Here is a 27,084-nt window from a genome sequence, read left to right on the forward strand (position 1 = left end):
CCTCTGCATCAGCATCACCTGGGGGTGGGGCTTGGTGTCCTTGCACCACGTTGAGCTGGATGGCACGTGGGGACGGTGGAAGGATGGAAGTGTCAGAGCTGTGAGTGCCTGTGGGATGGTGGCAGAGCTTGGGAGCAGGGAGGAGATGCCCCTGGGATTTGAAAGCGGCTGGGCACAGAATATCCTCTGTCCATCCCCTGGGGCGGGAGCCCAGCACCCTCCTGCAGGGAGGTTTGGGTGGGTTATGTCCTTCAAACAGCCCCTTGGTGGGGGAAGAACACTCCTAGGAGGAGAGGGCTGCTCTGGGCAGAGCACCCAGGTGATGCTGGCCTGCAGGACGTGGGCTGAGCCAGTTCTGGGAGAGCTGGGGAGGAAGGGAGAGGGAATAGATCAACAAAAGAGATTTTCTATAGACCCAGGAAGAAGCATTTCAAAGAGGAAAGGAAAAAAGGACGCTACTGTTGGGAATATTTCAAATGGGAAAACTAGAATACTTATTTCAATAATTAAAACATTTTTTTCCCCCACAAAAATTCTATGCTTTTTCCTGTAGGAATAGTTGGCAATTATACAAATTAATGCAAGATATTTTTAGTTTGCATTTTTGGATTTTTCGATGGAAAGAATGCAGACAGGAATGAGCAGCTCCTCCTGGTTCCCTGGCTACAGCAGCCCCTGGCATGGGGGGAGCAGAGCAGAGCCCCCACCCGAGGCAGCCCCTGGGTGTGGGTGTGGGTGCTGCTGCCTGGAGCATCCATGTGCTTCCACAGGTGTTTGGAAGCCACTGGAGCTGGCATTTGTTCCTGTTGGCTGCTTGGATGCTCCGGTCCCCTGCTGCCTACCCTGTGTGCAGGATTTGTGTGGCTGTCTCTGGTACATTTATGTTTTGGCTGCAAATCCATGTTTGTAGAAAAACTGGAAACCTCCAGTGCATTTTTATGTTGCTTTAAAGAACAAAGAGATACAATTTATCACAGAACCCCAGGATGGTTTGGGCTGGAGTGGAGATTTCAGCTCACCTCATTCCAACCCTGTAGGCAGGGACACCTTCCACTATCCCATCCAAGCTGGCCTTGGACACTGCCAGGGATGGGGCAGGCACAAGTTCTTCACTGGGAGATTGGGAAGCTCTTCCAGCTGAGATTTTAGGGGATGTTTTTCCTGCAGCAGGGATGTGTTTCCCTGGCAGAACCTGGCTCTCCTTCCTCTGCAGGTGCTGAGCTGCAGGTGCTCACAGGAGTGGCAGAGTCCCCATCCCTGGAAATACTGAAAAAATGTGTGGATGTGGCAGCTGAGGACATGAAAAAAGGAGGTGGTGCTGGGTTGGTTGTTGCATTTTATAACCTTAGAAGTCTTTTCCAATCTTAATGATTCTGTGATTCTCCAGACAGCCGGGCAGCTGAAATTGTGCCAGGGTTCTTGGCTGGAAATAGGAGGTTTTTGGGCTCTATTTCCTTGCGCCCCCAGCCCAGCCCTGTGGGTCAGTTTCTGCTGTGCAGTGGGGCCCTGGGGCTGCCTGGGACCCAGATCTGATTCTGCCCTGGAGGAATCTTGTCCCCAGGTGCTGCTGCCCAGGCTGGGCTTCCTCTGGGCTGTTTTGGGGCTGTTTGCTCCTGTTCTTCCCCTCACAAGACAGATAAATTTATTATCCCAGCCATGAGCAGCTACTGGGCTTTTCCAGAGCTCTGCTCCCAGCTGCCCTCAGCCCCCATTATTCCTGCACTGAAAACTCTCTTTTTAAGGAATTTTTACTGTGATACACTGGGAGCATAACAATCTTTTTCTGTTCAATGAGCTTGTCTCTCTGACCATGGTGGTGACCTGCCTCTTGTGCTTCAGAGGAAAATGAAAACCAGCCTAAGGCTCTGGTTGAAAGGTGGTGCTCAGGAAGGGTTTAAAACTACAACATGCCTATGATTGAGTATAAAAATCTGCTTTTTGACCAAAACATATACAAATAATTATTTTTGCCCAGGATTAATAGTCAGAGATGGATCAGCTTGGCCCCTGTTCATGTCCAGTGCTGGAAAATTTGGTCATGCTGCAGAAATTAAAGGATTTCAAGCAAACCAAGCAGCTCCACCAGCTGCCTGGAGCGTCTTCCTTTGCTGGAGCAAATAAAATTCAGGCCTGAAGCATCTCCCCTATGGTTGTCAGGAGCAGCAGTGTCCTTTCCAAGATGATCTCAGCAGCTTTTTGTCTCCTCTGTTGTGTGACTTGGATTTTGAAGCAACAGGGGAGAGCAGCCCTGTGTCATGAGGCTGGGAACAGGACCAGGAGCTGGGGGGTTGTGGTGCAGGAGCATCTTGGCTCCAGTCCCGCTCCAGGGATTCTCTTGGGAATGCAGGGCTGAGGGAGGAGGGCAGGAGGTGGCTGCTGGAGGTGGCTGTGATGCTGAACCCCTCCACATCCTCCCTGAAAGGTGTTTGTAAATGCACAGGAGGCAGTTCCGTTATTTATCTTGTAAATTAGCCAACCCTTTACTGTCTGAGCTGGATGTTTGTCATCCATTACTTGTGCTTCATTAGCTTTTGTCTCTGAAATGTTTCAGAGGAGACAAAAGGAGATACAGAAACACCACAGAAGAAAAGCCGGGAGCTGGGGCACGATGTGTGGCCAGTCTGCTGAAGCTGAGGAGTGGGAGGCATTTGCTGTGGCCTTGGCAGGTCCCTGGAGTGACCAGTGACCAGGAGTGACCAGTGACAGGGTCACAGGAGTGACTGGTGACCAGGAGTGACTGGTGACAGGGTCACAGGAGTGACCAGTGACCAGGAGTGACCAGTGACCAGGAGTGACCAGTGACAGGGTCACAGGAGTGACCAGGAGTGACCAGTGACAGGGTCACAGGAGTGACTGGTGACCAGGTCACCTGGCTTCTGCCGGGGTGGCTCCGGGGCTCTGTCCTTCCCAGCCGGGAGCTGCTCCTGGGGCTGTTCCCTCTGCCTGGCTCTGTGTTCCCAGCCATGCTCTGCTGTGTCTCTGCCTGGCTCTGTGTTCCCAGCCTTGCTTTGCTGTGTCTCTGCCTGGCTCTGTGTTCCCAGCCATGCTCTGCTGTGTCTCTGCTTGGCTCTGTGTTCCCAGCCATGCTCTGCTGTGTCTCTGCCTGGCTCTGTGTTCCCAGCCATGCTCTGCTGTGTCTCTGCCTGGCTCTGTGTTCCCAGCCTTGCTTTGCTGTGTCTCTGCCTGGCTCTGTGTTCCCAGCCATGCTCTGCTGTGTCTCTGCCTGGCTCTGTGTTCCCAGCCTTGCTCTGCTGTGTCTCTGCCTGGCTCTGTGTTCCCAGCCGTGCTCTGCTGTGTCTCTGCCTGGCTCTGTGTTCCCAGCCATGCTCTGCTGTGTCTCTGCCTGGCTCTGTGTTCCCAGCCATGCTCTGCTGTGTCTCTGCCTGGCTCTGTGTTCCCAGCCTTGCTCTGCTGTGTCTCTGCCTGGCTCTGTGTTCCCAGCCGTGCTCTGCTGTGTCTCTGCCTGGCTCTGTGTTCCCAGCCGTGCTCTGCTGTCTCTCCTGCCTCGGGGCTGGCCAGGCACTGCTGTGTCCCTGGGAGTCACGTCCTGCTCATGAGCTGACTGTCAGCCTGGAAGGAGCTTCCTTCTGCATCTCAAACACCTTACCTTCTCTGTAAACCTCAGAGCTACTCTGTCTGGAGAGTGATCCCTGAGCCTCTTGTGGAGCATCCCAGATGCCTTTGGCATCCTGTCTGCTTCATTTGGATGGCATAGCCTGGCTATAAGCACGAGGACCCTGGGACAGTCACCACACTGGTCCCTGAGGATGCAGGTCATGCTCTGGAGCTGCCAGGAGGGAGGATGCTCATCTGCTCCACTGTTGTGCTGGGATTAATTTCACCTTTGTCTGCCATCTCTCCCCATTTATCAGAGAGAACTCAGTGAGCAGGATAAATGTTCATGTTCCATGAATATTCCCACTTCTTTCCCTGGCCCTAGGGAATTTTTGTCTTTGTGGACTTTTTGTTGTGCAGGTGCAGCTCCGGCAGGTCTGAGCTGGGCTCTGCCAGAGCCTTCCCCAGTGCCTGGTCCCTGCTCTGCCCCTGTTAGTGGGGTGTGATCAGGGCAGCAGGAGGGCAGGGAGTGCACAGGGCTCCTCTCACTGCAGGATGTGGAGGGGATGGTCTGGTGGCACCACAGGGACAGAGGGTGACAGAGAGGGCAGGATGGCCACCAGCAAGGGCCCCATGGGGTGCTCCTGGCCTGGGGAGTAGAGGGAGCATCCCCTTGCCTGAGGATGACATTCTCTGCCTACAACAGAGCTGGAAAAAAAGATTCTTTTAACGATGAAACCAACATACTTTTGAATGAATGAATGGCAGTGTCTGGCTCTGATGCATTTCCTTATCTGTTCACCAATTGCATTCCAGTGAATGGTGAAATGGAGGCGTTGCTACAAAACACAGCCACAGCTCATAGTTTGTGAGTGCTGCCATGAAGGGTTTGTGTTTTTCACCTTGTTTCTCTGGGGATGGCTTTGCCCAGCTTGGTGTGCCGGGATGGTGTCGTGGTGCCAGGGGTGAGTAGCAGCAGCAGCAGCTCTTTAGCACTGGGTAAATGCCTGGTGGCAGAGAGGCTGTGGGCAGTGGCTGGTGTGACCAAGAACTCAGGGTGTGAGCATCTGCCACAAAAAGAACTTCTGGCCCTTTTCAGGGTCATTTGGTACTTGGCTCCCAATCTCCTGGGTGCTTGGAGCAGGGCTGGGCTTCAGGCACAGGGGGCTCATAGCAGGGAATGGTGCTGAATCCTCCTCCAGGCAGCTCTGAAATGTTTTCTGAGGGCTGTCCTCAACACAAGGGGTGTGTGACCCCCCTGTCCTGCCCTCCCACACCCCTTCAAATCAAAGTGCAGTTTGTAGGGACAGCAGCAATTACTCCCTGGATGCCAGTGGTGTTTAGTTCAGTGCTGGGGTGATGGCCCTGCTGCAGAGATGCTCTGCAAGTCGGAGAGGTGGCAGGAGAAGAAGCTTTTGAAACCAGCTGGTGGAAATCATGGTATTTACCAGCTCACAGCTGAGCCTGGGAAGGTATTTTTATAGCTTCACATGGTTGGTTTTCTCCTTTTCTGAACTTGCACACTGAATGCTGTTCTGGGTTTTGTTTTGCTTTGAAACTGTCTCACAGTCAGATGAAAGATGCTCTGTTTCAGCTCTCATTTTCCACTCTTCACACACATACACCAGCCAGCCAGAAAGGAAGGTGTTTTGTTTGGGTGTTTTTGAATGCGAAAGGAAGATTTCTCAGTGATTTTCTCTGGCTTTGTCATCCACAGGGTCACTGGAAATAGTGCCAGTGACTCACAGGTTTGCTCACAGCTGATAAGGTTTGCAGAGCAAACTGGTGATTTGAACAGGTGAGGATGCCCTGCAAAGGCTATGCTCTGCCAAAATCCTCAGGCTTTGGTTTCCAAGGCTACTCTCTGTGTTACCAGTTGACTTCTTCCTCTCATACTCCTTCCCTAGGCTTCAGCACTGCTCTGTGATCCCCTTAAACTGCATTCCCTGCCCTCCATGGGGTCCTGCCACTGCTTTGGGTGTTAGACTGCACTGAAGCACATCCCAGGGGCTGCTGCCTTGTGCTTCTGTCCAGAAAGAGCTTCTGATGCACAACGGCCTCCTGTGCTTCCCCTCTCCTCCTGCTGTTGCCTTCTCCTGCAGAGCCCCTTTGCAGAAACCAGCTGCAGGTGGATGTTGGCTTGTCTCCTTCTGCTCTCGGGGGGGATGGAGAAGATCCTTGCTCAAATCTCTGCTCAGCGCCGTGGCTCAGAGCAGAGCTCACCCCCAGTGAGCACTGTGCACTCCTGGGGGGTCAGAGGCACAGTTGGGCTTTGGGGGCTGAGCCCAGCCTGGTGGAGTGTCCCAGGACTGAGTTCTGTGTCTGCCCTGGGCAGGGACACTGAGTGGGGTGAGGCACCATGGCAGGACAGGGTGAATCCTGTGCCGTGGAGCTGAGCACTGTGGGGGAACCTCACAGAATCCCAGAAGGGTTTGGGTTGGAAGGAACCTTAAAGCCCATCCCATTCTACCCCCTGCCATGGGCAGGGACACCTTCCACTGTCCCAGGCTGCTCCAAGCCCTGTCCAGCCTGGCCTTGGACAGTTCCAGGGATTCGGGGGCAGCCACAGCTCCTCTGGGCACCCTGTGCCAGGGCCTCAACAGCCCTCAGCCAATAATTTCTTCCCAGTATCCCATCTATCCCTACCCCCTGTACCTGTCACACCCAGCTGCATCTCCACAAGCTGTTTCAGGAATGGATGTGGGTGTTGTGTTGATTTGTTTCCATTTTGCAGCCATTGTTTGTGTTGCCATGGGGCTCAGGCTGTGCAGGAGGTGCACACCCTCCCCACACCCCACCTGCTTTCAGGGGGAGTTTGGTGGGTAATGGCTCCTCCTGGATTGTAACATCTCTCATTTTCCTGAATCCAGCTGGAACCCTTGCTGAGTTTTTAAGGTCAGGTTGCTAAGTTACACCTCCTTGGAGGAGTGGGCTGGCAAGTGAGTGAGCAGCCATAGGCTAGGAAGATCTGGGAGACCTGTCCCTCTGCAATAACTGGGCTCTCCTGGCCCCTATCCCTGCCACCCCCTCAGCCTGTACCACATTTAGCTGTTCTTCCCCCAACCTTCTGCTTTATCAACTTCCTTTGCTGGGTAGATTTAGTGAATTAATTAACTGAGGGGGTGGAGGAGCCCCCTCCAGTTACCTGTGGGACGCTGTGTGGTGCTGCAGGAGGAGCACTTTGTCTACTCTGTTTTTGATTTGAGTTTTGGGGCTGGGAGCTCTTTGTGACACGTGTTGTCCCCCTTGATCTTGGAAATGGCCTCACGTGTCCCTCCCAGGGCATGTGGCTGTCACCAAGTCACAGCTCTGGGGCAAGGTCTGGAGTAGCTGCTGCCCTGCCCCTTTCCCTCCTTAGCTCCCCCCCAGGTTAACCTCCTCCTCTCCTTGCTGTGTTCCAGCAGCAGCCTGCCTCAGGACTGGGCACTGTGGCAGCACGAAGGCTCCCCTGGTCCCAGGAGTGGGACATCTCTGCAGGGTCAGCATCCACAGGTATTTCCAGGACACATGCAGGAGGTTTCCTTTTTTTGTTCCTGGGCAAATCATATAAATCAGTGAGGCTTACTGGGGTCCTTCTTGGGTTGTGGGAGCAGTGGGTTTAGGGTTATTTTTCCCTCCTGCTGCTCTCTCTGGTGCTGCTGGGCTTCTGCCGGGGCTGCTGTGGTGACTCCCTCATCCTGCCCTGGGAAGCTGCAGACTCCAGCTCTCTGGGTTGGGCTGGAAGTGCTCTCCAGAGAGCAGCTTCTCCCACACAGAGACGAGCTGGGAGGGGAGGCTGGAGATGGGTGCAGTTTGTCCCAGCTTGCAGGAGGGCTGCAGGAGCTGGCTTCTAATTTGCAGCAAACTTTTCTTTCTCCCTCCCTTCCCTTTATCTGAACCCTTCCCCTGTCTTTCCTGGGTTGGAGAAGGACATCACCATGGGAAGGTGCTGGACACAGCCCAGCTTTGGAGATGAGTTCTGCTGGGTGTGTGGGGCTGTGGCCGGGCTGGGGGTGCTGGAGCAGCCTTGCCCCCTGCCTGGCACAGTAATTTCTTCCCCATGGCTGTCCCTGGGGCAGGGACCTGGCCCTGATGATGTTCCCACATTTCCCCATCTGATTGTGGACTGGCAGTGACAGAGCTGTCCCTGGGCTCCTGCCTGAGCTCTCACACCCAGCCAGGAGGATTTTTCCACCCCTGTCATGACTCGATTATGTGCTCTCCTTCCTACCCAAATGCCCAACGGCAGCTAAATATAGGCTGTAAAGTGTTGATTGTGGCTTTTCTAATTGAGCTTTACACTCCATCAGGGATTTTTACTAATGGGATGTGGCATCCTTGATAGCACCCAGCTGGGACGCCTGCTTGGGAAGCAGACGGAGATGCAATGTGACTTCCTGCTGCTGTCAGGTCCTGCTGGGCAGTGGCTGCTGATAGCTCTGGAGCTGTGCACCAGCTCTGGCTTGGGCTGGGAGAGTGTTCATTTTCTTCCCAGAACTGGTCCAGGGCTGTGTTTTGGGTTCAGGATGAGAACAGTGTTGATAACACACTGCTGGTTTGGTTGTTGCTGGGAAATGCTCTCCCTTAGTCAAGGACTTTTCCATTTCCCATGTTCTGCCCGCCAGGAGGTGCCAAGGACTGGGAGGGATATTCCAGACCATGGAATGTCATGCCCAGTGTGGAATGTGGGGGTTGGCTGGGAGAGGCCTATTGCTGCTGAGGAACAGGCTGAGTTTTTTGGGTGGTGACAGATTGTGCTGGGCACCACTTGTCTATCTGGGATTATATTCCTCTCTCTCTTATCTCCATTTTTATTACAGTAACAACAACAACAATAATAATGATAATAATAATAACCACCACTAACAACTGTATTTCAATTATTACCTCAGCTCATGGTTTTTACTTTTTCCCAGTTCTCCTCCCCACCCCACCAGGGGGTTGGGATGAATGAGGGGCTGTGGGTACTTATGTGCCAGCTGTGGTTCAACAATGACAAGTGGGATAGTAAATCCATAGAGCTGAATTGTGCTTGGGAATTTGAGCTCAGATTTCAGTGGTAAACAGGTTTCTAGTAGCTTTGCTTTTTCTGACAATATAAATCACTGCCTGAAGATACATAGCTTGAAAATTGCTTCTCTAACAGAGTGAATTCTTCTGTTTTTTTTCCCCATGTGACTCTTGTGAGTGGCCCTGTGAGCACAAAAGGAATGGGAGCACTAAAATGCTAATGGGGTTCTGCAGGTGATGGAGCTGTACACAGGTATCCTGGGATTTACATGCACAGAAAAAGGAATGTTTTGAGCTCATTTATGCAGCACAGTGATGTGTTAAGCTCTGTCCCTGTTGCCTTGTGCCAGTGAAATATGTTACAATGAGATGTACAAATGTTCTGCTGGAATGGAAACTGCTTGGGAAGCTAATTCTGGCTTTGTATCTCTTGGCACATCTTGTTTCCATGCTGATCCCACTGAAGCGTGGGGCCTGGGGTGGCAGGATGGTGCTGAGTGCCTGGCACAGCTGAGGCACTGCTGTCCCGGGCAGTGCTGCCCCTGCCCAGCCCCAGAGAGCAGCAGCACCTGGGAACTGAGAGAGAATGTGATTGATTTATAGCAATGAACTGCTGACCCAATGTCAGCATGTGCTGCCCAGCCCTGCTCTGTGCCCTGTGGGGCTGGCAGGGCTGCCTGGGCTCGCCCTCTGCCCTGGCCCCTGTGCCAGGGCTTGGTGTGACCGTCCCTGGGAGGTGGCTGCACAGCTGTGGCACCACTCTGGCCCTGTGCCTGCCCTCCAGAGTGACACCAGGCTGGCACCACTGGGAGCTGCTGCTGCGTCTGGAATGGGAGTGCAGAGCTGTTGTGACAAACATCTCAGTGGCAGGCCAGCACTGAGGGTCAGGAGCTTTGGCATGATAGACTCTGCCTGTGTGACCCTGAGCACTGGAGCATGAAATAGGATAAAATTTAGTGGTGGAACGTGCAGGGAGGCAGAGGGATTGCCCTGCTGTCTGCATCAGGAGCTCAGGTCTGCATGATCACCAGGCTGGAGCCCCTCTGCTCTGGAGCTGGGGGTGCTCACCTGGAGAGGAGAAGGCTCCAGGGACACCTCAGAGCCCCTTGCAGGGCCTGAAGGGGCTCCAGGAGAGCTGGAGAGGGACTGGGGACAAGGCATGGAGGGACAGGACACAGGGAATAGCTCCCACTGCCAGAGGGCAGGGATGGATGGGATATTGGGAATTAGGAATTGTTCCCTGTGAGGGTGGGCAGGCCCTGGCACAGGGTGCCCAGAGCAGCTGGGGCTGCCCCTGGATCCCTGGCAGTGCCCAAGGCCAGGCTGGATGGGGCTTGGCACCACCTGGGACAGTGGAAGGTGTCCTGGACACGGCAGGGGGTGGAATGAGATGGGCTTTAAGGATCCTTCCAACCTAAACCATCCTGGGATTCTGTGATGCTCCAGAATGGGTGGAAAAAGCTGAGTCCAAGAGAGAGGGAGGGCAGTGAGGGGTGTGGAAGCATCCATGGGGAAATAAAAGCTAATTTTGTGAGAGGAGACTGAAAGAATTTGCGTTAATCAGCCTTGAAAAAGGCAGGCAGAAAGGGGCTGGGACTTCATTATAATGGAAATTAATCATGGGAGCAAACATCGTAGAGGGGGGATAATTATTTAAGCTAAAGGTTAATATTGGCACAAGAACAAATGAGCATAAGCAGTGAAGAATTGAGTTTTAGATGGAAATTTGAATGATCTGTACTGTTCATTATGAGATTTGCCCATGGCAGGGCATCGGAATATCATCTCTAAGGTCCTTTCCAACCCAAAGCATTCTGTGGTTCTGTGATTCTGGAACAGCCTTGGGGTGTACTGGGGAGCTCGTTTGGGCTCAGCTGTGGGTTCTCTGAGAGCAGGGCACAAGGGGACAGCCTTGGGGTAACCCTCAGCCCGGGACACCCCACAACAGGTGCTGGGCTCTGCTCCTTTTTATGGCATTTCTGGGTTCCTTGGAGCACTGCTGGGGCTGGTGTCATCCCCAGGAGGGCACCTGAGGAGCATCCTGTGGCTCTGGGCTGGAGCAGGAGGAGGGACCACGCTCCCCTGTGGCCCTGGGCTGCCTCTGGGCTTTGGGACGGGTGGCTGTGCGTGGTCACCCTGACTCATGGGCTGTGTCCTGCTCACCCCGGCAGATTGGGAGCCCCAGCATCAAACTCAGTTGAGTTTTGACCTCACAGAGACATTGAATTTATGTTTCTACATGTTCCATGACACCCTGGGGACCTCTGCAGTCCCTTCTGTGTGAGTCTGGCTTTCTGGAGTCTGGATCTTCCCTAGTACCTGTCCAGTGACCTGTTTTCTACCTCAAATCCCTTTCTGGTGCTATGGATGATGGGGTTTCACTGTCTCAAAGGAAATTTTTATCCCTTCAGTCTTGAACCGTCTGGTTTCTTCATTTGGTTAATTCAGATTATCTGGGAGTTTTGAGGTCTGGGGTCTTGAATTCTTTCTGTGCTGGTTATGCCTTACAGCTCAAGATGCTAATCCTAATTACAGTACCTGGCCAGGGGAGAAGGCTTCAGTGGCACAGCAACAGCTTTGCTAACAGAGGGTGCAGTGTGGTGCTGAGCCAGGTGTGCCCAGGTGGGCAAGAGGCCAATGACACCTGGCCTACACCAGCCATGGTGTGGCAGCAGGACCAGGGCAGTGACCATCCCCTGTGCTGGGCACTGCTGAGGCACCTCCAGTCCTGGGGTCAGTTCTGGGGTCCTCTTGACAAGACCGACATGGAGGGGCTGGGGCATGTCCAGGGAAGGGAACAGAGCTGGGAAGGGGCTGGAGCACCAGGAGGGGCTGAGGGAGCTGGGAAGGGGCTCAGCCTGGAGAAAAGGAGGCTCAGGGGGGACCTTGTGGCTCCGCACAACTCCTGACAGGAGGGGACAGCCGGGGGGTCGGGCTGTGCTCCAGGGAATAGGGACAGGACAAGGGGGAACCTCCTCAAGTCGTGCTAGGTGAGGGTTAGATTGGATATGGGGAAAATTCCTTCATGGAACAGCTGCCCAGAGCAATGGTGGAGTCACTGTTCCCAGAAGTGTTGAAAAGACCTGAGGATGTGGCACTTAGGGGCATGGTTTAGTGCTGGGGTAAGGGTTGGACTTACTGATCCTAGAGGGCTTTTACAACCTGAACAATTCCATGATTCCATGAAAGGCATAGCTATGCTCAGCCAGGGGCTGCGTGTGTGTCACAGAGGGGTCCTGGCCTGAGGGACCCCTCCCACCACTTGAAAGCCCTGTGTCCTGTCCCAGCTGCTGAATGCCCCTGTCCTGTGTCCTGTGTCCTGTGTCCTGTGTCACATCCCAGCTGCTGAATGCCCCTGTCCTGTGTCCTGTGTCCTGTGTCCTGTGTCCTGTGTCCTGTGTCCTGTGTCCCGTCCCAGCTGCTGAATGCCCCTGTCCCGTGTCCTGTGTCCTGTCCCAGCTCTTGAACACCCCTGTCCTGTGTCTTGTGTCCTGTGTCCTGTGTCCCGTCCCAGCTGCTGAATGCCCCTGTCCCATGTCCTGTGTCCCATGGCAGCTGCTGAAGGCCCTGTCTCGTTGTGTCCCTGCAGGTCTCTGGACAGGAAACTGCAGCGGCCGCTCCTGGGCAAGTCGCGGACGCTGCCCAGCATCCCGCAGTCGCCGGTGCTGAGCCGGCTGCCCCTGCTCGAGCCCGCCGCCTACAGGGACGAGATGCCGGAGCAGAAGCCCTACAAGAAGCACTCGGCCTCCGAGCACCAGAAAGGCTGCACAGTCCCTTCTGCCGGTGAGTGCACCCGCCCCTCTGTGCCTACAGGATCCCAGCAAAGCTTTCCCACTTCTCCAGGGCTACAAATCCCACTCCAGCCCACCTGGAGTTTATTCTGCTCTGAAAATAGCACTTCTTGGTGAACTTTTGGGGTTTTTGCCCCTTTGGTTGAGTCTTTCTTTGAGCTTGATACTTAAACCTCCCGATCCTTCATATTATGCTGGTGAAAAAGAAGAGTAGGTTGTTGGAAGCCACCCGAGGTGGAGGGGTGATGCTTGGAGCCTTCTGCCTAAGGGTGCTGGGGTGAGCTACCACCCTGGGGCCTCCTTGTCCAATGCCCAGGCCTAGGTGCCTCTTTCTTATTTCACTTCAGGGCACTTGTAGCTGGTCTCCACCAGGAGCGGTGGCAGGAACATCATTGCTGTGCTCTTCCCACAGCCCTGGCCTTGGAAATTTGCAAATGCTCCCAGCCTAGCACTGTGTTTTGGTCTTTGGGTCAGCCCTAAGGATTTTTATAATGTTGTTCTACTCTCATGCTGATCCTGATGAAATACTAATATTGCTGGCCAGCTGCTCTGAGCAAGTTTATTGGCAAAGCTGCTGATGGTCAAAGTGTTTCAGTGCTGTTGGTGCCAGCAGAATCACGCTGGGACTATAAAAGTGATGGGAAGAGGGATTATTAACACTGAAACAAAGATAAAGCCTGGAAGCCAGGGATGACAGTCGAGTGCTGAATAAAACCCTTATAAAACAGCTCCCTTCAAACAGCACCCTTGGATTTTTTTATTTTAATGGGTTTTTTTTTAAATTACCCCTCTCACAGTCAGATCCCTGTGTTGCTCAGCAGAGCAGCTGTCCAAACCCTGGCTTAATTTTGATGCTTTGCATGCTGCATTTCATTTCCTGATGCTACTAATTCTCCCAAAAGTTGTGCACAGAGCAGATCTTTGCACATGGCTGAGCCCATCCTGCCACTCTTGTCGTGATAGAACTCCTGGGCGTCCTGCAGCACCTGAGCCACTGCTGCCATGTGTGGGACCTGGGGGTTTTCCTTCAGCCCATCAAATTATTAGAGTGGGTCTTGGAATGGGAGGAAACCTGTGGGAAAGCTGTGTAGCCTCCACCACGAAGGACATGGCATCCAGAGCTCCCTTGCACACCTGCAGGTCCCCATTTGCTCTGTTGGTGCTTCCAGGGAGCTGTGCTGGAGCTGAAGGATGGGAGTGGGAGGCTGGGGTAAGACTGTGGGGTGTTGTTGCTCTGTGGGTCGGCCCCACTGCAAACACCTCACCTTCTGCTGCAGACTCCTGCTGTCCTGGGGGTGCAGACAGGCTCGTGCTCCATGGAACAACTGTCCTGGAGCAAACCCCCTGCACACCTTCCCTGCACAGCAGGAGTCATGGAAACTCTGAGTGCACCTAAGAAGTGTCTGAGATCTTCCTTTGCTCGTGGCTGGAAGGGGCCAGGGCTGCCAAGAGGAGCAGGAGTAGGAAAACCTTTGGAGACTGGAGGGCTCCCTCCACAGCCAGAGCAGTAGATGAATGAGTGTGTTGTTTTCAGTCCAGATTCTCCCACTTTGTTTTCCTGGCTCAATTAGGACCTGCTAATTATTTACTTATGAAGGCTGTCAGGATGATGTCCTGGAGGAGAAAAAGAAGACATGCCACTGCTGGCAGGGTAGGACATTTGGACAGCACAAAGGGAATGGAGCAGCATGTGGTGCTGAAGGTTAACGAGCCCTGGGATGCTGACCAGGAATGCAGGATTCCTCTAAGGATTTATGAGCAAGAGCTGGGCTGCTGGGTATCAGGATGGAGAGAAGTTGGAACAGGCTGCCCAGAGAAGCTGTGGCTGCCCATGGATCCCTGGAAGTGTCCAAGGCCAGGTTGGACAGGGCTTGGAGCACCCTGGGATAGTGGAAGGTGTCCCTGCCCATTGCACGGGCTGGAATGAGATGGGCTGTAAGGTCCCTTCCAACCCAAACCATTTCATCATTCTTGGATAAAGTCTTTTCCCTAAAGAAGTGGTGAATTTGCTGCGAGCAGGTACTACCACTCCCCATTCAAGGTGGGGGGATGCAGGACCAAAACCAGCTCAGGAAGAGGCTCATGCACAGGGACATGGCAGGAGCAGGGCTGTCCTTAGGAGAGGTGATGAGCTCATCTTCAGGGAGAGTTCATGGTTCTGGAGAGGAACTGCACTGCTTGCTGCTGTTCTGGGGGCCATGAGCAGAGGAATCACCAAGCAAGATGGAAGACATGATTATGTCTGGCATGGATGAGATGTGACATCCTCATCTGACCACTGGGACGTGTTCCTCAGCCTTTTCCAATGTGTCAGCACTGGAGGAGGGATGTGCCCTGGCACTTGACGGGAGGTCACAGGAGGATGTCTTGCTGTGGCACCACAGCTCCTCTGCAGGTCCTTGTGAGGACACCAAGGTGCCTGGTGGGGAGCTGGGACCCTGAAGATGGGCAGAAGAGCTGAACCTGTGGCTGAGCCTCCCAGAGCCCTTCTTTCCCTTCAAAACAACCTTCCACCTCATTCCATGAGTTTGGCAGCTGGCTGGGCTGGTCAGCAGGTCTGGGTTTCCTGCTGGTCTGGTTTTGTTTTTCCCCTGCAGGACACCCATAACAGTACTGTGGTCAGCTGGGACAGGCTATGAGCTCTTCCTCTCCATCCTATATCCTTCAACTCCTTGCCTGGAGCAGCTCCAGGATTAACCCCATATCCTTATAGCTCCAGGCCCTGGAGAGGAGAAGACAAACACAAATGGGGCTTGACTGGACAGGGGACAGTGCCTGCCTTGTCCAAGCCATTATCCCTTGGGTGTCACACTGCAGTTTGCCAGGAGGTCTCATATGTGCTGGTGGCACAGAGCAATGAGCTGCCTGTTGCTTCTTATCCCTTGTTCCAGTGTTCTTATCCCTTGTTCCAGTGTGGACATTTAGGAGTGGGACTGAGGAAAAGCCCTCCTTTTGCTCTCTCACCTCTTCCTTCTACATCAGGCAGGGGCTTCTTCTCAGCCTTTGACCACTGCAGCAGCCCTCAGCTGCAGCCTGCACAGAAACTCCCTGCATAGTTTACATGCCTGGTCCCTTGCAGTTCCCTCCTCTTGCACCTGGAAGGAGCAGACCACTCTGGAGCACTTCCCTGCCTCCACTCTCCCTTGTCTGTCAGGCAACATGCAGAGCTCTTCAGGAGCTGGCTCCATGCCCTGCTGTGGATCTGGGGAGAAGTTAACTCATAGTATGGTTGGCGTGACTTTATTGGGAATTGTGCCCATGGGAGGAAAATAAAGAAGCCACAAGGAAGCAGCTGGATTTGAGCTTAGACCGGGACCCTGGAATTAATTTTTCTTCTACTTGTAGAGGATGTACTGGAGAGGCACCGGGTCTCTGTCCTTGCTGTTCCCGCCATCCTTTGATGTGTGTCCTCCCCAGCACCTCAAATTCAGAAAGAAAAAAGGGTTTGCAGAAATTGTTATTGCAGGAGATGGTCAGGAGATCTTCCAGAGGTGCTGATGTTGAGGGCACAGCTCTGAGTGGCAGAGGGGTGAGCAGCTCCCAGACACAAGAGCATGAGGAGAGTTGGCCTCCAGTCTGTGGGCTTGCTTTTGTTCCTGGCATTTTCTTTCCAGGTTGGATGGGATCCTGAGCCACCTGATCTAGTGAGTAACATCCCTACCTGTGGCAGAGGTTGGAATGAGATGAGCTTTTATTTCCCTTCCAGCCCAAACCAGTCTTTGATTCTCTACTTCTTGATCTTCCCCTTCTGGCCATTCTGGGCTTGATCATTGATTTACTTGTTTGGTAGCAATCAGGACAAGCTCCTTTAGCAGGTAGAAAAGCATTTTGGGGTAGACAAAATCCTGTGGTGGCTCCCTCTGTGCAGGGAGGAAGGACCCAGTTTGGTGAGGATAACCCCTTGGGCAGGCCAGGGAGCAGCTGCCTCTGGTCCAGCTCCTGCTGGAGAACGCAGCTCCTGTAGATGAGAGACAAGACCAAAAGCTGCAAAATCCTTGGGGAGCTGGGATTAGTGAGAGCAGATGTGGCACAGCTGATCTGTAGGATTTGAAACCCAGCTCCTCGTCCTTGGGTGAGGTGCCCTGCACAGAGGTGTGGGTACAGCAGGTGAATCCTTTCCCTCATTCAGCACATGGCCTTGGCCCTCCCTTGCTCAGGGCAGCAGAGTGGTGGGGGCTGTGTCTGGGTGAGCTCTGGGGCTGGGAGGGGACAGTCTTGAGGACACAGGATGGCACAGGCAGTGGCTGGGCCATCTCAGGTGAGCACGGGGGCGGGTTCTCCTTTCATGTGCGATTTCCCTGCGTGTCCCCTGCCTCTCCTGTGTCAGTGTTCCTGCTGCGCTCCCAGAGTGATGCTGTCTCATGATGGCAGTCTGGATCTGCCTCCGATTGACGTGTTTGTGCATGGAATAATCACAGCTTTCAAACAGCAGTTCCTGTGTTGTGTGAGGTGACATTTGGAGAGGAGCAGCAGCAGCTTATTAAATTGAAACTAGGGGAGAAAAAATCTACACGATGCTCGGAGTGCTGTGCTCTGGGTTGCCTCTTTCATGGAATGGTTTGGGTTTGAGTTGGAAGGGACCTTCAAGATCATCTTGTTCCACGCCCTGTCCTGAGCAGAGTCACCTCCCACTATCCCAGGCTGCTCCAAGCCCCGTCCAGCCTGGCTTTGGACACTTCCAGGGATCCAGGGACAGCCACAGCTTCTCTGGGCACCCTATACCAGGGCCTCAACACCCTCACAGGGAACAATTCCTTCCCAATGTCCAATCTAATCCTGCCCTCTGGCAGTGTGTGTAGGTGGTTCCTCTTCTGGTGGCTCGTAGTCCAGCCTGTGTCTCACCATATTCCATGTAAACCCCACAGCCTTGCTGGGTAAACTGGACTGCACTGCTGAACTGGGGCTTAGGGCCGTTATCTGCTTTAAACCCCAGAAGTGTTTTGCTCCTCAGCCCTGGTGTAGCAGGATCATGGTCGTTCATGCTCGAAGGTGCTAGGTTTTTCAGAAATGAGAAGCAAAGGATGTTGCCTTGGTAAGAGGCTGCAGGAGGAGGAGAGCCCCTGGAGGCAGTCCCGTGAGATGCCCTTTTGGGCTAATAATTGAGAAGGCTTCAAGATTGAGGCTTTTATTGATTGTTTGTCATGGCTTGAGCAGTGATTTTGGCTGAGGGGAGGAGGGAGGGCAAGCTCCAGATGTAAAGAGGAGATTGGCAACAAAAAGCAGGTGACAATCTGAGCCGAAGGGAAAAAAGCGCAGCAGTGATATTCTGGAAACATCTCCTGTTGTTTTGTTGTTTTTTCCCTTTTGTTGCGATTAAATGTGGCCAGTCCTGCTGTGGGTTCACCAGCCCTGCATGGTGCCAACTGTGCTCTGCGACTGTCACCACTGTGGCAGTGTTAGTGAGGTTTGTCCCTGGGGCTCTCAGCCCTGCACTGCTGCATCCTGTTGCTGCTGGCGACGGGCAGGTGGAGAAGGGAGGTCTGGCTTCTCTCCTTCTTGGGGCTGTTGATTTGCTGCTGGCTGTGCCATAAAGTGTTTTGGGTTTTTTTTCCTGTAGGAGAAGATGGCAGTGAATTCTTTTGTAATTTTTAACACTTTTTGATGCCTCATTTTTCTCATTCACAAAGCAAGACTTTAAGGCCAGGTTGGACTGGAGTTGGAGCAACCTGATGAAGTGGAAAGTGTCCCTGCCCATGGCAGGGGGTTGGAACGAGATGAGCTTTAAGCTTCCTTCCAGCAAAAAGCATTCCATGATTCTAACTGTATTTGGCTGATTCCTGCCAGGAGATGGTGGGGTCTGTGCATACCTGGGTGGGCAGGTTGAGTGCAGGGGCTGTTGCCTGGGGCAGGGGGTACGTGGGGATTTGTGGGAGGGACTTGCCATCGGAGTAAGTTCCCAGTGTCTCTACCCCATGGGATGGGGTGGGATGGATGTGGGACGGCCAGAGGGGGTCTAGGGATACCCACTGGGCATCCCCAGAGCTGGCTCAAGAGGTAGGACAGGTCTGGGTCACGCTCTGATGGGGACACATCTCCTTCTCCTTGGCAGGGGAGGCCTGGCGGCTGGAGGATGACTGCTCGGAGCCCCCCAGGGCCCCCCAGCTGGGCACGGCCGTGGAGGACGCCCCGTTCAGCTACTTCCGCACGCGCTCCTTCTACATGAGGAAGAGCCTGTCTGTGGACAACCACCTGGGCTCCCTGAGCTACGCCGTGCACCCGGCCGAGAGCAAGGCCGAGCGCGTCAGGACCAAGCTGCGGCGGCAGTTTGTGAGTATCGGCCCCGGCCGCCCACGCTCGCACACGCGCGGCTTCCCAAAAGCACTGACATCTTGGAGAGCTATTTTTGTGCCCAACATTAGTAAAACAACAGAAAGAGAGGCTGCTCCAGAGTGGTGGAGCAGATGGTGGTGGCAGCTCGGCTTTGCCCAGCCCGTGACAGAGCTCCTCTCCGGGGGGTCCTGTCCCCCTGGCTCCGAGGGGCTCAGGGTGGCTGCAGCTCAGCTGGGTGAAGGGGGACGAGGGCCTGGACTCTGGGCACTGCTGTGCAAAGCATGGAACAAGGCTGAAAGGAGGAAATGAGTTTTCCTGTCCTCGGCTTCGTGTCTGTGAGGAACTGCACCTTTCCAAAGGTTTATCAGGGGCCAGCGGTGAGGGGCTGGGGCAACAAGGAGCCAGCACCGAGTCCTTGGGGCAGCTCAGAGCTTCCTGGCCCTTGCGAGCTCCTGGTGGCAGGACAGCAGGCATGCGTCAGGGCTGCACCGCAGCTGCGGCAGCCTCTGATCAATGTTTAATGGGCTCTGCCTCCTCTCTTTCGCAGAGACACCAAACCCCGCGGCTCGGATGTCCTTCCCCCGTCTCGTTAGCGGCTCGGGGTTGTAATGAGGGCTCAGGTGCCGTGGGGATGAGAAGCACTCGGTGTTGATTTGCAATGGCTGAGAGAGCCAGTACAATGGGAATGGAGCAGGGAATGGGCTGAGGCTGCACAGCTCACCTGCCCCAAGCTGTGCACAGGCTTCCTCTGCCCCAGAAGAAGGGCTGGTCCCTCTGGGGTCACACTGGAGGTTTCTCCTGGTGCACCTGGGCACTGTGGGTCTGAGAGCTCACCCTTCCTGCTTGTGCCTGCATTGTTGGATGTAGCCATCGCTTCTGCCCCTGGGAGGGCAACTCCGGTCTCAGAGCGTGCTGGGGACAGCAGTGAGGGCTGTGGGTGAGTCTGTGGGAGCTGTCACAGTCCCAGCACTGTCAATGAACCTTCTCTGTGGGAACTGCTGCCTCGGGCTCAGGAAGCACTTGAAACCTCAGGGATGGCGATGAGCACAAGCAGGATGGGGCACCTGATGAACTGCTGAAAGATGTTGGAGATGTTTAAGATGAGGCGGCCCTGCTGTGGGGTAAGGAATTGTCAGACTTTTTCTGTCTGCCTGGATCTGTGGCTCCAAGCTGTACCCAGGAGGGACAGGAGGGCACTGAGATGTTGGGGACCATTGTCTTTCAGGGATGTTTTTCCAGTGTCTCTGTGGGACCTGTTCCCCATAGCCTCTGTGCTGCAGTGGAGATGGTCACAAAAGGTGTGGAAGTACTTGGGTTTTAAGCACAGTGTCCTGGTACCTGCAGAGAGCTGGGTTCTGCTCTTCCTGTGGGGCAGCCCCTGTCCCTCCTTGCTCGGTGCCATGCCAGCACCTCTCTGTGCTGTCTGTGGCCAGTTTGATTTGGCCTTTGACTTACTCAGGTTTTGGGGACCTTTAGCTTTCCTTCGTGTACCCTCAGAGCTGGCTGTCTGTCAAGGAAGAGAGCAGGTTTTCTGTGGGATGTGGGGTTTTTTTCCTTGCTAAATAATTTCTGGCTCGTTCCAACGTAAAAGTTGTTGCTGTAGACTCAGACACGGGCTCTGACCTTGTGAGACCTGCTGAAAAAAGCAGACTCATCCTACTTGGAAAGGGCTTCCAGAGGGCCCTTCAGCAGTGGCAGAAAGTGTGGAGGAAGGTGAACTGGCAGCGCTTGGTTGAGGCTTGGGCCAGGACAGGACCAGCATTCCCAACACAGCCCCAGAGCCAGGTTTGCAAGTTCAAAGCAGAGATCTTGCCAAGCTGGGGAAATTATTTCCAAGGACATTTCTGGGCTCTGTGTGCTCCCATGGCTGGGTTAGTTAGTTTTCATCTCTGTACTGGAGGTGTTGTAGCTTCCCCTGGGCTCATGTTGTGCCCTGGCCCTGCATGACACCAGCTCTGCCCAGCCCTGGCTGGGAAGGAATCGCTGCCAGGTGGGATCTGCTCTCCTCAGGCATGGCACAGCACCCACAGGAGGGAGCATGATTTACCATATCACAGTGGCTCGTTTTTTAGGAAGAAACTGGATTCATTTTTCTGGGCTGTTGCACTTCCCCAGCCTGTAATGACGATTTCTGGCTTTGCTCTTTCTGTGCTGACAATCTGAGCCACCTTTGCCGCTGCTTGGCTTGGTTTTAAATTTTCCCAAAAATAGAATTTTGGGAATTGCTGAGAGAGGGGAGGTTCTTGAGGCTTTGGGTGGGACAGGGCAGGATGGATGGTGACAGGGCAGACCTGCTGCCCACATGCACCCAGTGCTGTGTGGCCACCTCACATCCATGTGATTAGGTGCTGCCTAACGAAGGCTTTGTGCTGGTCATGGGCACCTGAGCTTGTCCAAGGGAGAATTTGCTATAATTTATGTGAAAATACTGGAATCTGGCTTCCCTGCTCCCCTGGCTTTGACATGCTAGATGCTGCCAGGGCTGCTGAAGCATCTTCCAGTGCAGAGGGAGCACCTGCAAATCCAGCCTGGCCCCACAGTCCCAGAGCAGCTGCTCCTCCCATGCCTGCCTGAGGCCAGCACACCTGCCTTCCTCCCAGAGCACTGGGGAGGGTGGGATTTCTCCAGCCATGTCACTAGTGGCATTTGTCTGCAGTCCCACTCTGCTGTGTGATGGATCTGCACGTACAGATTACTGGAATTTGCATAATTTGAATTTTAAATGAATTCCAATTTTTGCGATTGTCAGAACGAGTTTTCTTTCTAATAAGCCTTTCCTTTTAACTCCTCCAAGGCCTGTAGTGCTGTCAGCATTCCTGCCTTGGAGACAGGGGAGCGGCTGATTGCTTTTGACATCTGTCTCTCACTCGGATCCCTGCCTTGTCCCAGTCACTCCAGCTGTGGCAGAGACAGCGACCATGGCCAGGCTGGGACTGTGCTCTGAGACCTTGGGCATGTTGTTTGGGGTCACTCGGTGATGGCCAAGGGATTGTTTTGGTTTTGTGCCCAGCTGGCTCCTGAGATGGGCAGCAGGAGCAGGGATGGGACCTTCTGCAGTGTCCCTTGCCGGGGGAGGAGAAGTGAGACGTGGCTGAGTTACAGACTGTGCTGATCTCTTTGCCTTCACTGGAAAACTGGTCATTAAAGGCAGAATTAACCCTGTTAAACTCAGCATTAACCTTATGGAGCATTAAAAGAGGTCACCAGGGCTGAGTCACTCTCTGTGGTGGTTGCTGGGACAGTCAGTGCAGATTGCAGCAGGGCTCTGAGTGAATTGTGCTCTTCCCTTTCCCCCATGGGATTTTCAAGTTCTCTGTATCTAGGCCAGTCGTTCTGGCATTGCCCACTCATTTTGTGGTGTTATGGCACAGACCCTGCTGCCTCTGAGGAGAAGGAGCCAGCAGTGCCCAGGGTCCCACATGCTGACCCAACTTGGTTTGAGGTCTCTACCCTGACCCCTCTGCTGCTCTGAAATGATGTGCTGCTCTCTGAGCACTGCAGAGGAGTCACCCAGTTTGTGCAGGGGAGATGGAGGAGAGCAGCCCTTGGCATTGCTGTGGCATCCCTGGTGCTGCCCCCTGCTGCCCGGACACTTCTGCTCACTGTAGTTCCTGCAGGTTTCAAGTAGGTGACTTGGGGTTGTATTGTTTTCCTGCCTCTGCACTAATTATTTTACTCTGTACTCTCATGCACCAATTTATTTTTTAATTATTATTATTTGTGTATGGTATTTTTCCAGGCAGTGATTCTGATATGAAATGTCTGTGCCCTGCAGCAAACACTTAGACTCTGTTTGTCTCGGGAGTTCTAGAGATGAGTTGAGCAGAGGAGATCCCTGCCTGACAAAGCAATGATGACAGAGACAAGGTGGATTGGGATAGCAGAGCCTGGGAAGGGAGGCAGTGAGGGGAGGAACTCACTGTGTGGCAGAGACCTGGTCACACCTGGTGCTTGCTGGAGTCACAGACAGCGCCTGGGCTGGCACCAGCTGACAGGTACCTGTCCAGGTTTTCCTATTCCAATGAATCATGATCAACCCAGAAATGCCTCCTGTCCCTGCTGGTCACTGCAGGGATGTTGAGGAGTGCAGAAACTGCCTTACCCCAGAGCAGCACCAGTCCATGGGGTGTGATTATCCTGGTCTGGGTTTTGGGTGCCACATGAGCTGGAGACAAGGTAGGACCTTGGTAGAACCCATCTGTGCACTATCCCAATGGTTTGGTCTCATTCCTAAGCATGTAGGGACCTCCCCAAGTCTGCTGGGTGCAGCCAGGAGACATCTCTGGGGTGATGCTTATGGTGACAGCAAGGTCATGTCACCCTGCCATGATCCCTCTGGTCAGTGGATTCCCACTCTCTCCGTGCTGGGGGTGTCTCTGTCCTTGCTGTATTATATTGGGTTCTGTTCTGACACTGCTAACCATGCACTCCCATACCTGATTTCAGAAGGGATCAGCAAGCTGACAGAAGATTCCTGGCTGTGTCTGGAGTTCAGTGTGATAAAAATAAATACATATATAAAAATAGAGTCACAGAATCATATAATCCTAGGGTAGTTTGGTTTGGAAGGAACCCTAAAAACTATCTCATCCCAACCCCTGCCATAGGCAGGGACACCTTCCCCAGGTTGCTCCAAGCCCTGTCCAAGCCCTGGCCTTTGGACACTTTCAGGGATCCAGGGGCAGCCACAGCTTCTCTGTGTTGAAAAAATGACCACGTGAGAGCAGGTCAGCTGTGCTTGGTGAGGAGGTGGAGCAGAGCAATGAGAGTCATCCTGGAGCTCCACACAGACTGCCTCAGCTCCCAGAGCAGAGTGGCAGTGACTGCCTGAGGGAGGTAATTGCAAAGGCAGGTGATGTTTGAGCTCTGCGCATCACTGCTGTGCCCAGCCTCCCCTCCCCACATTGCTCACTTGCCGACTTGTTCACAGAGTGCTCGACAGAAAAACCCAAACCTGATAAATAACGTGTTTCTGGAGCCAGAGAGCGACTCATTCCCTGGAGAGCAGTCCCTGGGAGCTGGGAAGAGGCTCCCTGTGAATCACCCCACTTTGCAAATTAGTGTGGGAGTGAACAGGCACAGCAAAGCTCGAAACCCAAACGTACCCGGCTCATTTCTCTGGTGAACGTGGTTTTATTTACAACAGCAGCTTGTGACGTCCCAGCTGGTGCTTTGTGGTGCCTGTAGGAAAGCAGGGCTGGCTCAGGAGGAGCACAGCGTGCTGTGAGACTGCTCTCAGCATTCCCACACAAAGGGAGATGTCTCCTGTGGGAGGAATTAGGAAGCAGAAGAGCGGTTTGTGGGGAATGCTGCGGGCCATGCTGGTAGAGAGGGGTTCTGCTGGGGGTGGGGACAGTGTAACACATCCCACTTTGTCAAAGCCAGGCTGGGACCAGGTGGCTGGGACAGTCAGAATGAGCTGGGGTGGGTGAGGCCTCTCCTGTTTGCTGTGAGAGGTGGGCCCAGTGCTGAGAAAGTTCAAGGCACAGGAATCTAAAATTAACACACAGAAGATGTGGGATCCTGAGCTTGAAACTGGAAGGGCTTTGTTACTGAGGACCAGACCTGGGGTTTGATTTCAATGCTGTCATTGCAGGGTGGGTGCTAGTGAGACTGACGTGTCATTTCCCAAGAAAATATGCAGGCTAGCTTTGGTCCTAACCTGGGCCTTTCTGTCGAGTTTTTATCTTTTTTTGGCCAGGGTCAGGATTAAAAGTGTCAGATGGTATTTCTTGTTGGAACTCAGATGTTTATTAGTTCTTATCTCTGTCACAGTCTCACAAACCCTGAGTTCTGCAGCACTTCACTTTAACAAACTAAAAATGGAGCCCCATCTCTCTCTCTACAAGGCCTTTTAAGGCTAAACTGTCCAATTAAGAAATGACACCTTAATTATTTTTACTTTTTATCCAATAACCAACCACCCATGGCCCGAAATGCAGACCTTTTTATCCAATTATACAAAACCACCCAAACCCATGGAGAAGAAGGTGAAGAAGAAGGACCAGCCTCTGCCCTAAAACCTCCATCTTGCTTTATATATATTGCTATATTCTAAACCCTTATACTCTGAGTTTCCCACCCTGTGATGTTACACACTTGTGTTCAAACTCCACACCCACAATCCCAGTTCTATAATTTCATTTTGGAAGCTTCTCCACAGCCTCAGGTCAAGTGCAATGTTCTCCTGGGGGTCAGTGCCTGGCAGCACAGAAAGTCTCAAATTCTCAGTAACCAGGGTTCTACCACCTTTCCAAATAGCTTATGCAAGCTCCCACGACATAACCTCTAGATTCAAAATATAACCACAGTGAGAAACCACCACGCTCTCCCTGCAAACCTGCAGTGTTTGCTCCCTCTGCTGGCTTTGCTCTGGGGAGGAGAGCCTGGATCCACCTGCCGAGGGCTGGCGATGCTGTGGAGCACGGGGCATCCCCCAGGCTGGCAGAGAGACAAGCAGCAGCTTCAACAAGCCCCCAGTGCAACCTCCTGCACCCAGCTCGGGGCAATCCCAAGCACAAGCACAGATTGGGCAGGGAATGGATCAAGAGAAGTCCTGAGTAGGACTTAGAGATGATGGTGGATGAAGGTTGGACCTGCCCCAGCCGTGTGCACCCAAACCCCCCAGGCCTGGGGTGGTCTCCCAGCGTGGGCAGCAGGAGAGGGGGGGACTCTGCCCCCTCAGGTGAGACCCCACCTGCAGAGCTGCTGGAGTGAGTAAGAGGAGGCCACAGAGATGCTCCAAGGGCTGGAGCCAGGCTGGGAGAGCTGGGGGTGCTCACCTGGAGAGGAGAAGGCTCCAGGGACACCTCAGAGCCCCTTGCAGGGCCTGAAGGGGCTCCAGGAGAGCTGCAGAGGGACTGGGGACAAGGCCTGGAGGGACAGGACACAGGGAATGGCTCCCACTGCCAGAGGGCAGGGATGGATGGGATATTGGGAATTAGGAATTGTTCCCTGGGAGGGTGGGCAGGCCCTGGCACAGGGTGCCCAGAGCAGCTGTGGCTGCCCCTGGATCCCTGGCAGTGCCCAAGGCCAGGCTGGATGGGGCTTGGAGCAGCCTGGGACAGTGGAAGGTGTCCCTGCCATGGCAGGGGGTGGGATGAGTTTTAACAGGCCTTCCAATCCAATCCATTCTATGATTCTGTTTCCAGCCTCTGATGTGTTACCATTTATATTTCTGCACAAGGAACATGAAATGCTCAGCGAGCAGCAGGGCTGAGGAGGAGAGCAGAGTCGTTTGCCAACTTCCAATTTTACTCTGCTTCTACCAGCGAGACTCACCAAAAATGTACACTGTGTCCTATGGTTTGTGAAGTTTGTGTGAAAAAGAAAATAACCACAGTGATTAAAAGTGAGACACTATTTTGTGAGCTGGAGTATTCCTCCTCTGTGGCAGGACTGGAGTCTTACATGAAACTCAGAAGATTTTTAGGGTTGGAGCTGCAGGCCTGTCTGGGCTTTTGGCAGTGCAGGGTGGGCTGGGGATGCTTTGGGCTGCAGCCAGCAATGGTCCAGCTGTGTGGAAAATCAAATGCTTTTGGCTCCAACCCCCTGAGCTTGAGGGCTTGTGCTGGCACAACGCAGATCAGTGTCTTGTTTGTGTGAGGGGGAGCTTCAGCTTCTCCACCTGCCTTTGGCTGGTTGTCCCTTCCCAACAGCTGGCTGTGATGGTGACAGTGGCCACATGTCTGCTGCCCAGGCCCTTCCTGGCCTTGACATCCAGCAGGAGAGGTCCTGGCTGCTGGGGCTCTTCCTGTTAATCCCAAAGTGCACACTCTGGTGGGTTTTGTCATCCTGATTTCCCTTTCTTCTGGGGTTTACCACAAGAATGGCTTTGTGATGGCAGGTCCCTGGATCCAGCCGGATCACTGCTCAGACCAGGTGTACTAAATCCCATCCCCTGCTGCCCATGGGGCCTCTTAGTCCAACTGCAGTCCTTCCTTTTGTTTCCCTGGAGATGTGTTCCTCTGCTCTTCCTCTTGAGCCTGTTGCAGTTGTTTCCCAGATCTCAGAAAGGAAATCTGGCTATTGTTATGTGTCCTCTTACAGCTCAGACCCACAGTCTGCAGCTCTTTGGGTCTCTTGCTGTGAGGGAGGCAGGTGCCCCAGGTTTGTAGCAAATGGTGCCATCCCCATGTGCCTTTCCTGTGCAATTGGAGCGTGCTAGCGAAGAAAGTGCTTTGCCAGCCTGAGGTCTAAATCCTTCAGAGCACTTTCCCTACAAGCACATTCCTACAGGGAGGTGCTTGAGCCTGAAAAAGCCCTTTGGGACATGGCTGTGGCCTCACAGAGACTCAGGTGGGTTCAGCTGCAGGACTGGGAGCCCCTGGCTGTGTGGAGGTGGCACTTGGTGTGTGCCAGGTGCCATCAACTGCGGCTGCAGAGCCTCTCCAGGTGCAGCCTCCCTGGGCTGTGCTGGATAAATCACCAGGGGGCTGTAAGGCAGTTCTCGGATGAGGACCCGAGCTCTGAGCTGCGG

At 53.7% G+C, this 27,084-nt stretch overlaps 1 protein-coding gene across 2 annotated transcripts in view; it reads left to right on the forward strand.

Moving 5' to 3' along the window:
- LOC118692565 (ankyrin repeat and fibronectin type-III domain-containing protein 1-like) overlaps positions 1-27,084 on the forward strand; it is a 189,211-nt gene that overhangs the window by 8,566 nt on the left and 153,561 nt on the right. For both annotated transcript variants that reach the window (XM_036392470.1, XM_036392472.2), the window contains exons 2-3: positions 12,134-12,327; positions 18,385-18,602. In XM_036392470.1, the coding sequence (XP_036248363.1) occupies positions 12,134-12,327; positions 18,385-18,602 (412 nt within the window). The remainder of the gene's footprint in view (positions 1-12,133; positions 12,328-18,384; positions 18,603-27,084) is intronic.

Source organism: Molothrus ater, chromosome 16 (genome assembly GCF_012460135.2).
Source record: "Molothrus ater isolate BHLD 08-10-18 breed brown headed cowbird chromosome 16, BPBGC_Mater_1.1, whole genome shotgun sequence".
Lineage (NCBI taxonomy): Eukaryota > Metazoa > Chordata > Aves > Passeriformes > Icteridae > Molothrus > Molothrus ater.